This window comes from Heteronotia binoei, chromosome 6, assembly GCF_032191835.1.
Source record: "Heteronotia binoei isolate CCM8104 ecotype False Entrance Well chromosome 6, APGP_CSIRO_Hbin_v1, whole genome shotgun sequence".
Lineage (NCBI taxonomy): Eukaryota > Metazoa > Chordata > Lepidosauria > Squamata > Gekkonidae > Heteronotia > Heteronotia binoei.
The window spans coordinates 38,100,275-38,117,416 of NC_083228.1; the positions used below are offsets into that span (position 1 = coordinate 38,100,275).

At 45.4% G+C, this 17,142-nt stretch overlaps 1 protein-coding gene across 2 annotated transcripts in view; it reads right to left on the reverse strand.

Moving 5' to 3' along the window:
- Nucleotides 1–17,142, reverse strand: part of SLC16A12 (solute carrier family 16 member 12) — a 70,487-nt gene that overhangs the window by 13,831 nt on the left and 39,514 nt on the right. The window contains exons 3-5 of one of the 2 annotated variants that reach the window (XM_060241298.1): nucleotides 8,268–8,370; nucleotides 3,398–3,617; nucleotides 878–981 (exon numbers count right to left, since the gene is read on the reverse strand). In XM_060241298.1, coding sequence (XP_060097281.1) covers nucleotides 878–981; nucleotides 3,398–3,603 — 310 coding nt within the window. In that variant the 5' untranslated portion in view covers nucleotides 3,604–3,617; nucleotides 8,268–8,370. The remainder of the gene's footprint in view (nucleotides 1–877; nucleotides 982–3,397; nucleotides 3,618–8,267; nucleotides 8,371–17,142) is intronic. The other variant, XM_060241299.1, reaches the window with a different exon arrangement.

A 17,142-nucleotide genomic window follows, 5' to 3' on the forward strand; every position in this document is an offset into this window, starting at 1 on the left:
TCCACTGTTGGCTTTATAAATAGCTTTTCTTTCATAACTGTATACTATTTATTTTTCTGCTCTTTTATGATTTTATTTGATTTGTATTTTATGGTGTTTTGATTGGTTTACCATGCTGTTTGCTACCACAAGAATCCGACCGTTTTCACACACAGCTTACCACGGGGTCACATTCCTGTTCTCTCTGCAGCGTCTGTCAGATTTCCCATTATCTGCGCTGAAGTTACAGGAAGTGCCGCGGCTTTTGCATAGCAAACGTAAACTGCTAAACCCCAGTTTATGTTTGCTATGCAAAAGCTGCGGCACTTCCTGTAACTCCAGCACAGATCATGGGAAATCCAACAGATGCTGCGGAGAGAACAGGAATGTGACTGCATGGTAAGCTGTGTGCGAAAACGGTCTCAGTCTTCTAGCTGAGGGACAGGATATAAATATTTTCAACCAATAATAGAGTGAAGAAACAATAACATGACTTTGAAATTTCATCACAGGAAGTAGCTCTTCAATCCCTGATTCTCATTCTACGGAACCATAATAATTGGCAATACCTTTACCCAGGTCTTTTTTTGAGCAGGAACACAAAGGAACTCAGTTCCAGCTGGCATGGTGCCAAAGGGTATGGCCTAATATGCAAGTGAGTTCCTGCTGGGCTTTTTCTACAAAAAAAGCCCTGCCTTTACCTGACTAAACTCCAGAGTGCACCACAAACCAGATTAAACTTTCAGGTTCTTTTTTAGGTGGCAGGCTTGCTCTGATCAGGCAATCTATAACCAAAGCCTTTACCCTCTGGTTCTTTATGACTTAATATCTAATTCCACACACTATATTAGAGGAAACTATAAAGAGTTCATCGCTCCCCATTGATCTGGCTACTCACCACAAAGCATTGTAGCACAGTCTGCTATGGAATGGATCCAAGCTGTTCGGGCATAATCTTGAGCAAAATAAGTCTGGAACTCCACAAAAAAAATTGAGATGCATCTGAAATAGTATAAAGTTTCCAACTTGGTAAAAATGGAATAGTTTTGAAAGCACCAAATACCCCCAATGAAAGATTAAGTGGAAACCGATTAAGGAGCTCAGCAGAAGCGTTCCTTCCCCCTCTTCTCATCTGGGGTGGGCCACTTGACAGTGCTCTGCTTATATTCTGTCCAATTTGGGCCAATTCAGATGACACAACATTCTCGTGGCTGCCATGACAACTCTGAATCAGATGTGTGATGGGAGATTTGTATCTCCCAGATATACGTGGATGACCGCAGCACATGAGAAGAAGCTGCTTCAGTCCACTGCCAACCATGCCATGTTCACATCTTAAAATGGTCCAGGGAACCTTCTATTTGCTCAGGTAGAAAACTTACATATAAAGCCCTCACTATCATGCAAAGTTACCATTGCAAAGCACCAAGTCACAGTCCCACTACAGCCTTGGAATGATTTAGGAATATACTACGTGCAATTGTTTCTATGGCAGCTTTCCCATCTTGCCTTCAAGTGCTACTGCAAGTAATCTGTTCACCTCAGAAGAGAAACAGAATTGTGGGAAAGTTCTTTAATGACTGCAAAAGAAGTGTCTTGAATGTGCTCAAGTGAGTGGAGCCTGACCGGTAGATGGAATTTGAAACACCACCACTTTGGGAAGGCCGCTGGGTTTGTGTTTGGGACAGACAGGGAGAAATACAGAGACACCTGTAACTGACTGAAGTGCCTGGGTTGCCAAGTCCCCACTCCACCCCAGCCACCAGCAGGAGGAAAAGTGGGTAGGGTTGCCAGACCCAGACTGGGAAACTTCTGGAGATTTTGGGATAGAAGCTGTGGATGACAGGGACTAAAGTGGGGTACAATGTCCTAGAGTCTACCCTCCAAAGCATCCTGGATTTGCCATCCCCCAATTGTCATCCCAGTGGTCTTCCATCCTAATATTGAGCAGGGCCAACCCTGCTTAGCATCTGAGATCTGATGAGACCAGGCTATTCTGGAATAAATTACTGTGTTACTGTGCCTTGGATCAGCCATAGCTCTTCCAGGAGTTGTCCTTGAAAGGACAGCTGCTGTGAGAGCTCTCTCTCAGCCCCACCCACCTCACAGGGTGTCTGCTGTGGAGGGAGAAGGTATAGGAGATTGTAAGCCGCTCTGAGTCTCTGATTCAGAGACAAGGGCGGAGTATAAATCTGCAATTCTTCTTCTTATGTGTGCTGGGAAAATTCAATATCCCCATAGTAGGATTACTCAAGGATTGTAATCTTGAGGAAACACACGTGAGCAATATTCAGCACATGGCCATGTATATTGTTCAATAAAACTAATTGTTTTAAAGGGCAGTGCATGCTGATTATGACTTGCAATATCTCTTTAAAGAGGTGACTTACCAGCTAGTTTCCTTCAAACCACAGTGGCTGATGAAGCCCTTTACAAAGTGTGTTTGTATTTGTACAAGGTGCTCTTACTACCAAGTAGTCACAGAAAAAAAATAGCCAACAAAAGGAACAAACTCAAAATTGTCATTTTAAAATTGGTAGCTTGTTGGCCCCACAGTGCCCATGTTAATCAACAACATCTGGAAGAAAAATTCTGTCTCCAGATATATGGACATTATACTACCCTTGAAGGCTGGCCTGTTTTTTTCCTTTCTATTTTTCTATGTTTACACGATGCTGAAGATTCTATATAGAGAGCAAGGGCCTCCTCAGGTCACAGTTCTCAATCAGGATAGTTTGTGGAAATGGCTGGCATGATGACTAAAAGAGATTACACAACACATATATCAGTCAGGCTAAGGGTCAAGCAAGGCCTCAGAATGATAAAATGTAGGGCAGTGGCCTGCATACCTTGTGACCTATTAAGCCAAGCCAAACATAGCCCCTCTCAGCTATGTGGAGATGCAACAGACCCAATATGCATGTTTTTATTCTTCATGAAGCAATAACAAAATTAGGAAGACTCTCCAGCTGCAATGCTTAACAAAAAAAAAAAAACCTTTCCAGAATTTCCCAAGGGAGCCTCTCTGATGAGTTGTCTAATTTTGCTTGTCAACAACTGGTGAAAATGTGGCTGTTTCCAGAGGGTTGTACCGTTGTTGCGTTTTTGTGGTGTTCTGTGTGTGTGGTTTTTTAACTAGAAAACATGACAAACTAAGTCAACTGTTTTTTTGAGTATTATATTACTGGGAATTATTTTTAATTGTTGATTTTATATTAAGACATAATGATACTCTCCCTTCTCTTTTATTGCTCCATGGTTTTGCACATCATCTTGGATGCCATTTATAGCAGAGAATGTGGCTTCAAACTGCCTAAATAAATAATGGATGGTTCATCTCTCACCGTTAAGTACCACTTTAAAACAACATCGAACATAATGCTGAGTGGCAAAGAATCAAGTAGGGAAATGGTTTTACCTTGTTACAGCTCTAGTGCAGATAGTAACCAGGAAGCAGCCAATCACAATCATCCAACCCCAGCCTCCATCAGGAGGGGAGGCACTTAACCCTTTCCTTGCCACAGCCACAGTCATGATGGTGGGTCTCTTTTCTTGCCCAGGATCACTCTGCAAGACCAATGCCAGTGGATAGGCAAGGGATGCATGGAATGTTACCTGGCACATGGGTTACTTGACATCTGAAACAAACAAACCAGTAGAAGAAAGATCAAAGGGTGCCATGTTTCCTTTGTGCTGTGAAAGGCCCCTATCAAATAGCTCAGTGGGGTACTGCTTTATGGTTTTATGTGAAGCTTTATTTTTAACCCCAACAATTGCAGGATGCAAATTCTATGCATTGTTGGGAGCAGCTGACAATGCCTCATATTCTTGTAACCCAGAGTCACTCCATTGAACAAGGTTTATATTCACATCACTGGCACCAGAATGAATCTTCACAGCTAACATATTCTGTAAACCATGCAAAAATGATGTCGTACTATAGGTGTGGGCCTAGTCGTAGCCATTATTTTCAAGGAAGTCACCACCTGAGTCTCTGATAGTTTTGAAATCATAACATATGTGAGATACAATCCCAAGCTTGTTTACTCACAAGTCATTCCATTTGTTTTTTTTCCCAATGACTTATTGCCAAATAAGTGTATGTGGGACTGTAGTCTTAGATTTAATATTTTCATGCACATTCTACTGAATCAATGAAAGTTCTCAGATCTCCAACTGCACATAATCGTAGCTGTAGCTTGATTCACATGGGGGGTTTCATGGAGACAGTGGCATTTTTACTGAGTTGGTAGGAGCTGCAGATGAAACCCTTCCTCCTGCAAAATTCTTCAGGGTTAAATTTCAAAGGCATAAATAACATGTAAACATTCAACTGACAGATGTGTCTTTGAAGATCTCTCTTACGGTCTCTCCTCCAGAGTTTTGCTAGAATGAGGGCTGGATCAAAAAGCTTGGAATTTAGAGCCATAGACAATCTGGGCACCATTTAAATCTCACAGACGAGACAACCAATCAGGTTCAAGTGCAACCTAAGCAGATATGCACCCTTCTGCTGGATTCCTGCCCAGAGCTAATTTTTCCATCTACAGACATCAACACACCCAGATATATTTATGCCCAGACTAATTTTATTCAACCCAATGTAACTCAGAACAAAATCTGGATCAATTCGTATTTGTTTTGTTTACTGAGGTTGAGGCAAGTTTGTAGCATCTTGATTATAAAGAGGCTTTCTGATTGTTGAAATCTGCTGAACAAAGGAGGGAAAGCCCCCAGACATTGAGAACTCAAAGAAAGGATGTTTTCTAAATGCTTGTAAGAATAGATAAAAAGGTAAAGGTAGTCCCCTGTGCAAGCACCAGTCGTTTCCGACTCTGGGGTGACATTGCTTTCACAACATTTTCACGGCAGACGTTTTACAGGGTGGTTTGCCATTGCCTTCCCCAGTCATCTACACTCCCCCCCCCAGCAAGCTGGGTACTCATTTTACTGACCTCAGAAGCATGGAAGGCTGAGTCAACCTCGAGTCAGCTACCTGAACCCAGCTTCTGCCAGGATTGAACTCAGGTCCTGAGCAGAGCTTAGGACTGCAGTACTGCAGCTTTACCGCTCTGTGCCTATCTTAATTTAACATCAGCCAAGGCCAGCCCTAGACTGTCTGGTACCCTAGGCAAGGCTAACTTCTGGCACACACACCCACACACACTGATAATATCACCAAGTCACATGGAGGGGCACCCAATTTGGTGCCCCCAGAAGGCCAGTGCCCTAGGCAATCTCCTAGTTTGCCTAGTGGCAGGGCTGATCCTGACATCATCAGCTAAGGTATGAACAGGGTTAGGATTTAGAGGAATGCATGTTATCACCTTTTCTTTTGATCCTAGCTCAGTCTGCTCTATTCTCAAATTACTGGGTGTGATGGCTATTTCCAGGGGTGGAATTCTAGCAGGAGCTCCTTTGCATATTAGGCCACACACCCTTGATGCAGCCAATCCTCCAAGAGCTTACAAAAAAGAGTCTCGTAAGCTCTTGGAGGATTAGCTACATCAGGGGGTGTGGCCTAATATGCAAAGGAGAATCCTGCTAGAATTCCACCCCTGGTTATATTTGCCAGTTCTTGTTTGAGAAAAATCTGGAGATTTCAAGGTGGAGCCAGAGGAAGATTGGGTTTGGGGAAGGAGGAACTTCAATGGGGTATAATCCCATAGAATTCACCTTCCAAAGTGGCCATTTTCTCCAGGTGAACTCACCTCTGTTGCCTGGAGATCAGTTCTAATAGTGGGGGTACTCCAGCCACCACCTGGAGGTTGGCAACCCTAAGCAAGCCCATCATAGCCGCCATTTTCTCTGTTGTTGATTTCCTGTCAGGTTTGAGACCCATCACCTGTTGTTTTAGAGGCACTGGTGCAGCCCCTTAAAAGCCATTTGGTGGAATCCTACTTCTGCAGAAAAATTAAATAAATTAAACACTTCCCATTCCCTTAGATCATCCACCTTAATGGTTTGTTGCTAGGCTGAAAATTATTCTGCTTCCCCCACACACACACTGAATGAAGCACAGATTTTAAACAAATAAGCAAAGCTGTCTGGTATGTGTTTCAGTTTTGCTTGGAGAGGAACCTAAAATAGCTCAGCTGCAGCCTAATCCTTTATCTGTTGAACATACAATATTCATGCTGACAAGAATCACAGGCTGTCCTATGAAATATTATCTGATGCCATTTCAAGGAGGGGACTGAGGCTGTTTCAAGGTAAACAGTGATAAGCAACTTGAGGCAAGTTTTCAGTTCTCTTCCTGCTTTATAAGAACTGGCTGTGGGGTCCATTCAAATCTTAATGCTCTCATATTGCAGCCACTTCCCCCAAAATGCAAGAATATTTAATGCAGGTAAGGATACTCTCCATGCAATTAGGCCACACAGTTGGAAGTAGTTTGCAAATGCTATAGTATCAACACATAGCCACATTTTACCAGCAGCCCTTATGTGAGAGTTGTAAACAAACATTTAGATTCTCCACAGAGGCCTTTAACCACAATCAGAAAGTTTACTTGCTAAGGATGCATGAACCTCTTCAGATGTTGACAGTCAGGGTAAAATCTCAGCCCAGAAAGAGACTTGTTCTCTTTTGTGTTCCTTTTCTTTCTCCATGGAAACAATATTTGATCCCGACTGTACCACATTTATTTGTATACATTTATTTGATCCAGATTATACCACATTTATTTGTATAAGCTATGGATAGAATAGAGACGGGGATTTCATCGTAGTATCACTCCTGAAATAATAATATCACTTTGCAACCAAGACTCTTACCACAAGAGTCATTGTGGTCCACCCAATGACTCTGCCCATACATATTGTGCCACATTAGTACAACAGATGAAGCAGAGCAAAGCAAGGCTGCAGAGAGCCTCTATGGGCCCCCAGACAAAGATGGGCCCCTACCTTGATCCAAACCAAATATCATAACAGAATGAACAAATCACTTAACTTGCTGTTACCATGAATCAATAGTAATAAAATTCACAAATATTCTCCGCACACACCCAGTGACACCTGCTCCATATCCAGAAGGTGGCAAAAAAGCACAAAAAACACCCTCCAGGATCTCTGGCAAAACTGGCCTGGAGACAAATTGCTACCTGACTCCAAAGTGGCAAACAGCATTTCCTCAGGCATGTAAGAAAGGGCCAAGAGAACTATGCACTGAGGCATAGTTCCTGTCCTCCTAGTGATCTGCCTAATTCACAGAATTAGCATTGCTTTCAGATGGCCATCCAGCCACTCTTTAAAAACCTCCAAAGCAGGAGAGCCCATCACCTCTTGAGGAAGCCTGTTTCCTGAGGAACCGTTGTGTCAGGAAATTCTTCCTAATGTTTTGCTGGAAACTCTTTCGATTTAATTTCAATCGGGGCTTTTTTTGTAGCAGGAACTCCTTTGCCTATTAGGTCAAACACCCCTGATGTAGTCAATCCTCCTGGAGCTTACAATAGGCCCTGTAAGCTGTTGGAGAATTGGCTACATCAGGGGGTATGGCCTAATATGCAAAGGAGTTTCTGCTACAAAAAAAAGCCCTGAATTCAACCCATTAGTTCTGGTCTGACCATCTTGGGCAAAAGAAAACACCATCCTCTATATGACAGCCCTTCAAGTACTTGCAGATAGTGATCATATCACCTCTCAGTCATCTCCTCTCTAGGCTAAACATACCCAGCTCCTTCAACTTTTCCTCATAGGACTTGGTCTCCAGACCCCTCACCATCTTTGTTGCCCTCCTCTGAACCCATTTCAGCTTGTCTATAAGGTAATGTCATCCTCCTCCAGGTCTCAGTTAAGAGTTCTGTCTGCTCTGATGGACTCAGCACCAGAGTCTTGCCTCCTTGGTCCCCTGAATTCTATCACCTCTCTTTTCCCCATCCACTGACCAAGTCAGGCCAGATGAAAGAGGCTTTTCCTATTGATCTACATGAATTCATTCCTGAAGTCTGTCTAGTCTTCAATTCCTCCAATTCTCTATTCCCTGCTTGGTAAGGAGAAGGGGACCATCCTATTGTCTTTACCTGGTGCTGTTAGAATATTTTAAGAGGTAGCTGAGGTGAGTCTGGAAAGCCAATGAACTGACTTTCCCCGTCCCAACATGTTCTCTTCCCAGAGAGAGAAACTTTTTCAAAAACCTCCTGGTAAAGGTTTTACTCAGGTCAGATCTCTACGCAGCAATTGCATTTCTTCATAGTTTCTCTGAGGGAAGGTTTTCCCTCAAAGCCTCTGAAACAGGCAGTTGTTAGACAATCAAGAAAGCATCTTAAGATAGACCAAATCACAGACCTGTTTCAAACCTTCGCTTCTTGGGAAAGGTTTCTGAATGAACAGAACAACTCCAGAAATGCTTGGAAATCTGCCCTTGATCATTTTCCATCTGTCTTGTGGCCTGGATTTGGGACAGAGACAAATTTTAGTGGCATTTGTGAATGATCTCCATCTTTAGATAGATACAGGGAATGTGTCTCTGTTGGTTTTGCTGTGGACAATGCAGTACTGCTGAGGCACCTGGAAGGTGGGGTTGGTCTAAGCGGTGTAGTACCGAGATTGTTCCAGTCTTTCTTATGAGACCTCTCACAAGGATTAGTCCTTTGGGAGCTGATACAGGGGTAACACAAGGCTTTGTGTTAGCCCCAGTATTGTCTAATACCCAGGGCTGGCCCTAGACTGATTGGTACCCTAGGCAAAGCTAACTTCTAGCACCCCCTCCTGCACTGATAACATCTCCAAGTCACATGGGGGATGCCCATTTCAACACCCCGATAAGGCTGGCACCCTAGGCAATTGTCTAGTTTGCCTAATGGCAGGGCCCTATATGGCCGAGGACCTGCCTACCTTAGGGACCGCCTCTCCCCATATGTTCCCCGGAGAGCACTGAGATCTAGCTCCCAAAACCTCTTACAAATCCCTGGGCCAAGAGAGGCTAGACTGAAGACAACCAGGGAGCAAGCCTTTTCAGCAATGGCCCCTCGATGGTGGAACCAACTTCCAGAGATGGTGCGAGCCCTGCGGGACTTGAATCAGTTCCGCAGGGCTTGCAAAACCTTTCTCTTTCAGCTCGCATTTAAGTTAGGACCAGACCAAATTGACTAAATTGTTTGTAGCCTTAACCATCTTATGCATAACTGTAACTGACAGTAATGATTGTATGACAGTATGTATAATTGTGATTGATAGTAGTTATAGCACCTGTTTTATCTATTTTAATTAATTTATGTAATTGAACTGTATTTTAAATCATTGTTTATTTTGTATTTTAACTAAATCATGGCATGCCATGTCTGTGAGCCACCCTGAGCCCACCTTTGGCGGGGGAGGGCGGGATATAAGAATAAAACTTACCTTACCTTACCGACCCTGCTAATACCTATGTAATGTCCCTTAATGCAATCTAGGGTTGCCAATCCCCAGGTGGGGGCAGGGGATCCCACGGTTTGGAGGCCCTCCCCTCGCTTCAGGGTCGTCAGAAAGCGGGGGGAGGGGAGGGAAATGTCTGCTGGGAACTCTGTTATTCCCTATGGAGATTTATTCCCATAGAAAATAATGGAGAATTGATCCGCAGGTATCTGGGGCTCTGGGGGGGCTATTTTTTGAGGTAGAGGTACCAAATTTTCGGTACAACATTTAGTCTCTCTCCCCAAAATACCCCCCAAGTATCAAAACTATTGGACCAGGGGGTCCAATTCTCTGAGCCCCTAAAGAAGGTGCCCCTATCCTTCATTATTTCCTATGAAAGGAAGGCATTGAAAAGGTGTGCCGTCCCTTTAAATGTGATGGCCAGAACTTCCTTTGGAGTTCAATTATGCTTGTCACAGCCTTGATCTTGGCTCCACCCCCAATGTCTCCTGGCCCCACCCCCAAAGTCTCCTGGCTCCACCCCCAAAGTCCCCAGATATTTCTTAAATTGGACTTGGCAACCCTAGTGCAGTCATCTACAGCTTCAAAGAAAGTTATTCTCAACATGATATCCAGTTTTATATCACTCTGAATAACACCCCAGTGGCTGCTGTCAGTTCTGTTTTCCAGATCTAAATTAGTGAAGACCATCTTGGGAACATCTCTGCCAAGTGAGTCAGATCTGGACTCATCTTCAGTTTCCATTCTTCTTTCAGGCAGGCAGGGCTTTTTTTGTAGCAGGAACTTCTTTGCATATTAGACACCATAACCCTGATATAGCCAACCCTCCAAGAACTTAAGGCTGTTAGTACAGGGCCTACTGTAAGCTCCAGGAGGATTGGCTACATCAGGGGTGTGTGGCCTAATATGCAACAGAGTTCCTGCCACAAAAAAAACCCCTGCAGGTAGGTGAAAGCACATATGGGCTCAAGGGTTTTTAGCTTGCATTCGTGGTCCTGAATTCAAGCTGAGGCTTAGATTTATTCTCTCTATCCCCACCCCCAATTGTTTGCCTGTCTAAATCATAATTTTGTTTCCTTTGCAAATGGGCTTTGAGTATCCATAAAAAGTGAGATGGAAATACATAATCATTTTTGAGTGCAGGCATTTGTCTTACGAACATGAAGACAATTTAGCATAAAAGGATTGAAGAATCACAAGAATATTGGTGATAACACTGAAACAGGTGATACACTGTGTAAACACAGCTGTACTCTGTGAGCATGATGCATAAGTGGGTTTATTTCAAAATGATTTTTAATGGCATACGAATTTTTAAAGGACAAAAAAAAACTTGTTAAAGGACCTTTAACAGCCCATGGTGACCCTTAGCTGATTTCAGTAACATTGTCATTCTAGTTATTTAATAGAAGCAGCAGGGCTTTTTTTTTTTTTTTAGCAGGAACGCAGTTCCGGCTGGATTGGCATCAGGGGGCATGGCCTAATATGCAAATGAGCTCCTGCTGGGCTTTTTCTACCAAAAATCCTATGTGAAACAATGGTGAAATTCGGGGCCTAATATGCAAATGAGTTCAGTAGCACCTTAAAGATTAACAAACGTTGTGGTAAGGGATGAAGTGTGAGGAGTGACTCGTGTCTTAGCAGTTCTTCATCCACTGGACAGGCTGTCTTCTGCTGTGCATGGCATTCCTCAAGCTCTTTCCTGCTCTTTGAAAGACGCTGGCCTTGGATCCTTTTGCAGCACTGTCCTGTCCTTGCACAGCCAGTCCTCCATGCTGGTGGGGATTCCTTTTATGCAAGGTACTTCTGCTCACACAAGACCAGTTGTCTCTCAGTGAGATAGAAAGTGCCTTATGTCAGAGGACCAGCAGTGTGTGCAGTAGGAAACAGCACAGTCTAAGCTAGACATGTCAAGCATTCGGCTTGAGGGCTGGAACTGGCCCAACAAGGGCTATTACCGAACAACTGGGAGGGAAAACAGTCTGAATATGGACCCCCTGTTGAGGTGCCTCTCTTCTCACAAAAATGGGTCCTTCCCAGGGTCTTCCCCCAGATCTCCAGGAATTGCCCAAGCCCAAGCTGGCAACCATAAGGAGAGATGACAGCTAGTGTGGCCCTGACCTCTATGCAGACAATCCCCTTGGAGCCTGCTCACTGACCTTGGCCAAGGCACCAGGCCAGGATGTGCTGCCTCAGCCTGCCGTCACTGCTTCCTCCTCTTCTGGCCAGAGTGCATAGGGCTCCTGTTTATGCTACCCAAGCTGTTGGAAAGATGGCTGGCCCAGCTGAGCTGTTTTCCACTTGCAGGCAGCGAGGGGAAGGTGCCCATGGGCAAAAGCACCTGTGGAAAGCTGCTGGTCAGCTCACCAAACATGACCATTCATATAAACATGTGAACAGAACTGGCCAGGCCGGATGCACTGTGTGAAGCATGCATACTAGGCAAGAGAGACAAGCCCAGTGCTTATGTAAAGGGCACAACACACGCTGAATGCCAAGGGTTAAGGGCAGAGGAGGCCCACCGGGTTGGGTGAGCTGGAGCCTACTAACCCACTGGCCCTGCATGCGCATGGCTCCTTTCCTGCCTCCCTCCCTTGGGAGCGCAGGGAAGATTAAATGCACACATGGCTAAGCCAAAATGCACTTTGGCTAAGCCAAAATGCACACATACTCACTGGGCTCCTTGCCAGTGTTCCCTCTAAGCTGTATATGTGAGCAGCCTCTCATTAACACAGGCAGTCCCCCTCAGCAGCAATCTGGAGCCTTACAGGGTCTTGCAACGCCCATTTTAAGATTACGGCAGTTATGTTCTGTTTAGGATGTGAACTGGTCCACTCAGTGCAGGAGATTAGAGGGAGCATTGCTCCCTGCATACAAATGCTGCTTTATGTAATGGTCTGAATGGAAGCAGGGGGAGTGGAGTGAGGTGAAGGTCAGGGACAGGCATTTAGAAGAAAATGCTGGGTTTGCACATGGCAGAGGCATGTACAGAATGTGCATCTGTGCACTTGCACATGGGGGAATAATGTTTTGTGTCGGGGTGTCAAACATGCGGCCTGGGGGCCAAATCAGGCCCTTGGAGAGCTCCTATCAGGCCCCTGAGCAACTGGCTGTCATCTGCTTCCTCCTCCCTCTCTCTTGCTTCTTTTTGTCACAGTTTGCTTTGCCAGGCTTGCTCAATCGCACAGGAGCTACAGAGCAAAGCTTCTGTTTTCTCCATTGGCTGAGGCTCCTCCCTTGGCAAGGAAGGGAGGAGGAATGGTTTGCTTTGCCAGGCTCTCTCAATCACACAGCAGACCTACTGAGCCAAGCCTCTCTTCCTTCTATTGGTTGAGGCTCCTCCCCCTTCTAGTCCCCTGGAGAAGGAAGGAAAAAGCCAGAGTTTCCTTTGCCCAGTTCCCTGAATCACACAGGAGAGATATAAAGAAAGCACCTTTAAGACCAATGAATGCTAATATTTTAAGCATGTTATATGTTAAGCTTTTAAAAAATCTTTGTGTTTGTCTGTGTCCTTTATAAAGTTTATATCTCTGCTACCTGGCATTAATGACACACATGGCCCTGCCTGACAAGGTCTCATTTATGTCAGGTCCAGCCCTCATAACAAATGAGTTTGACATCCCTCTTTTGGGTAGTTGGATAATGCCGTGGGTTTGGCATGCGATAAAAATCTGCAAAAGGCAATTAAAGTGGAGCTGGCATCTTTGGGGAGTGGCAGCATTTGAAGACTGTTTGTGGCGCTGGGGGGAGCACTGCAGTTTCCCTTGTTGTTCAAGCTTGTTGCTGAATTGGGGACTCTGAAAGAAGGAAGTGTGGGGTTCTGTGGCTGCCTCATCCCACCCACCCCCTCCCTACAGCCTGTTGACTACAGCAGTTTCCTCAAGGCGGGGCTTGTTGGGTTCCCTGGTTGATACCACTTGACCGTCTGTCTTTGGCACCCAGAACTTCATGCTCCAGCCCATCACAAGCTTCTCAAATGTGTTAGTTTTTAAAGAGCCATGAGAGTCTCTGATTGTTGCACCTTGATTGTGTCGGGCTGTGCAAAACGTCTTGCGCATATCAAGCAAATGCTGTTTACAGGGCCAGTAGGTCCCAGTAGGTTAGGTAGATGGCCACGCAAGGTGCTACTTGGCCTCAGAGATGGCCAGCGGTCGCCCCTCCCCACACATGCTCCACTCCCCCCCCCCCCGGTGCCCCTTCCCCACCACTGCAGCATTTGTCCTTGCCACCCGTCTCTCTGCTGCCCTCCTCTGCCTTGTCGCCTACCTGCAGGCAGGCAGGCAGGTGGTAACGGTGGAGAAGGGGCACCAGGGGCAGTGTGGCAGCGGGTGCGCTCAGAGGCACTTGGAGCCAGACTCCAAGTGCACGTGCCACTATGCCAACCAAGGAAGACTGAGCAGGGGCAGTGTGGTGGCAGATGTACTTGGAGGAGCTCAGTGCCATGCTGCCTGCCACCACTGTGCTTGCCGTCACTGCTGCAGGCAGGACAGGGGGGGCTAGTTCTAGGGCACCAGAAATCCTGGTGCCCACTCTGGGTGTTTAGTTAGGATCTGAGAGAGGCATGTGTTATGGTTAGTTGTAAACTATCTCCAGTACGCTGGTATTCATTTTATGGCACTCATAGCCTGACCTGACAAAAAAGTTACATTTCTATCGGATTAGGGTTGCCAAGTCCAATTCAAGAAATATCTGGGGACTTTGGGGGTGGAGCCAGGAGACTTTGGGGGTGGAGCCAGGAGACTTTGGGGTGGGGCCAGGATACATTAGGGGTGGAGCCAAGATCAAGGCTGTGACACGCATAATTGAACTCCAAAGGGAGTTCTGGTCCTCACATTTAAAGGGACGGCACACCTTTTCAATGCCTTCCTTCCATAGGAAATAATGAAGGATGGGGCACCTTCTTTTGGGGCTCATAGAATTGGACCCCCTGGTCCAATCTTTTTGAAACTTGGGGGGTATTTTGGGGAGAGGCACTAGATGCTATACTGAAAATTTGGTGCCCATACCCCAGAAAACAGCCCCCCCCCCAGAGCCCCAGATACCCGCAGATCAATTCTCCATGACTTTCTATGGGAATAAATCTCCCTAGGGAATAATAGAGTTCCCAGCAGACATTTCCCTCCCCTCCCCCCGCTTTCTGATGACCCTGAAGTGGGGGGAGGGTCTCCAAACCGAGGGATCCCTGCCCCCACCTGGGGATTGGCAACCCTATATCAGATCCAGCCCTCATAACAAATGAGTTCAACAACACCTCTGATTAAGCAGAAGAGAAACACAGGATTCAGGCCTAAATCACAGCCTAATCTACCCCCATCAGGTTGTTGGAAAGATGAAATGGGAAGAACCACATATGTCACAGAAGGAAAGGCAGGATAAAAATGCATTGGAATCACAATGTGATTTTATCTTAATTATCTTTTGTGAAAAGCATTTGGAGCGTCTGTTCTTTGAGCTGTAAGGCAAGGCATGTCTTCTAAAACAAATATAATTTGAGGTCAGGATTTTTAAGCCATTGAACCACATCAATGCTAATGTTGTTGTTCTTCTCTTCTTTTTCAAATTTCTGTGGCAAGTTTAGTTATTTATTTAACTCCCCGTAATAAGCCTTTAAGATAATGAAGGGCGCAAGAATAACACTTTAAACTCTTTACAGTGTTTATCCAGCAGTTAGCCAAATGGGATTCTCAAGTTGATCAACAACACCAGTTGTTATTCATTAGAGATTCCACAGCTGGTTTAAGTGGAGCATTTCAAGGAATTGCATCTGCTGTTATAAAAGCATTCTCTGAACAGTCAGCTCCTTCAATAGAGGAAGCCTCTTTATAGGGTTGCCAAGTCCAGTTCAAGAAATATCTGGGGACTTTGGGGGTGCAGCCAACATACTTTGGGGGTGCAGCCAGGAGACTCTGGGGGTGGAGCCAGGAGCAAGGTTGTGACAAGCACAACTGATCTGCAAAGGGAAAATTTAAAGGGACTGCACACCTTTTAAATGCCTTCCTTCCAAAAGAAATAATTAAGTATAGGGGCACCTTCTTTTGGGGCTCATAGAATTGGACCCCCTGGTCCAATCTTTTTGAAACTTAGGGGGTATTTTGGGGAGAGGCACTGAATGCTCTTCTGAAAATGTGGTGCCTCTACCTCAAAAAACAGCTGCCCCCCAGAGCCCCAGGTACCCGTGGATCAATTCTCCATTATTTCATATGGGAATAAGTCTCTATAGGGAATAATAGAGTTCCCAGCAGACATTTCCCTCCCCTCCCCTCACTTTCTGATGACCGTGAAGCGGGGGGAGGGCCTCCAAACTGGGGGATCCCCTGCCCCCACCTGGAGATAGGCAACCCTACCTCTTTTCTAGTTGCCTGACAGCCATCGCCCAGTGCAGGCTTCCCCACAACTACATACCCAGGCTGGCAAACTTGACCTGTTGAATCCATGCCTATCATGCAGCTATTACAATCTCTGGAGTATTCCCCCCCCCCAAAAAAAAGGGCAATTCTGAAGCAAATTTAATACCTTGTGCTGAGGTTCAAGTCATCTGTTTGTACACACATGCCTAAACACGGCATGTTGAAGCACATGGTAAATACATTGATAACATCAGCAGAAGCCCCAGGGTGTCTTGGGGAAGAGGTTTCAGCTTCAACGCTGCAGAGCTGTGCTTCTGAAACTTTAGGACCTGCTCAAAGAGTCACGTTGCTACTCGTGTACTTGACAAGAGTTTCTGTGCGCTTAAAAGCTGCAGGAATGGAACATTCTACTTTTTTTGTTCATGGAAGCCCCATGATGAGTAACCCCCTAATGACATCCACCCTTTCTGTCCAGCTGCTATCCTCACTGCAGTATGGAAAGAGAGAGCAACCTCCTTCAGTACCTCCCCCTTTTGCATAGCTATCAGAGGCACAACTTCCCTGCCTCACCATGAAACCAACAGCTCATCTTTCCAAAGCTGCTAAAAATAATCCTATACCTTCATTGAGGAAAGATGGCATAGCCTTAGGGTTGCCAGCCTTTTGATGGTGGCTGTAGATAAGGTTGCCAATCCCCAGGCAGGGGCAGGGGATCCCCCAGTTTGGAGGTCATCAGAAAAGGGGGGGGGGGAAATATCCACTGGGCACTTCATTATTCCAGTCTCCATAGGGTATAATGGAAAATTGATCCACAGGTATCTAAGGCTCTGGGGGAGCAGTTTTTTTTAAGGTAGAGAGGCATCAAATTTTCAGTATATCATCTAGTGCCTCTTCTCAACCCCCCCCCCTAAGTTTCAAAAAGACTGGACCAGGGGGTCTAGTTCTACAAATGCCAAGAGAAGGTGCCCCATCCTCTATTATTTCCCGTGGAAGAAAGGCGTTTAAAAGGAATATTGTCCCTTTAAATGTGATAGCCAGAATTCCCTTCAGAGTCCTATTGTGCTTGTCACAACCTTGCTCCTGGCTCTACCCCCAAAGTTCCCAGATATTTCCTGAGTTGGATATGGCAACCCTAGTCATAGATCACCTGGGATTGCAACTGATCTCCAGGCAACAGAGATCAGTTCACCTGGAGAAAATGGCCACTTTGGAAGGTGGACTCTAAAGTATTATTCCCCACTGAAGTCCCTCCCCTCCCCAAACCCCACATTCCTCAGGCTCCGCCCCAAAATCTCCAGGTATTTCCTAACCCAGAACTGGCCATCCTATGCAAACTGCATGGCAGCAAATAGGTTCAACAGGTTAACACACCGTGTTTATTTATTTATTTTTATGCTACCTCTTCAGAGTCCTGCTCAAGGCGACTTACAATGCAAAAAACCAATTTAAACCAGGCT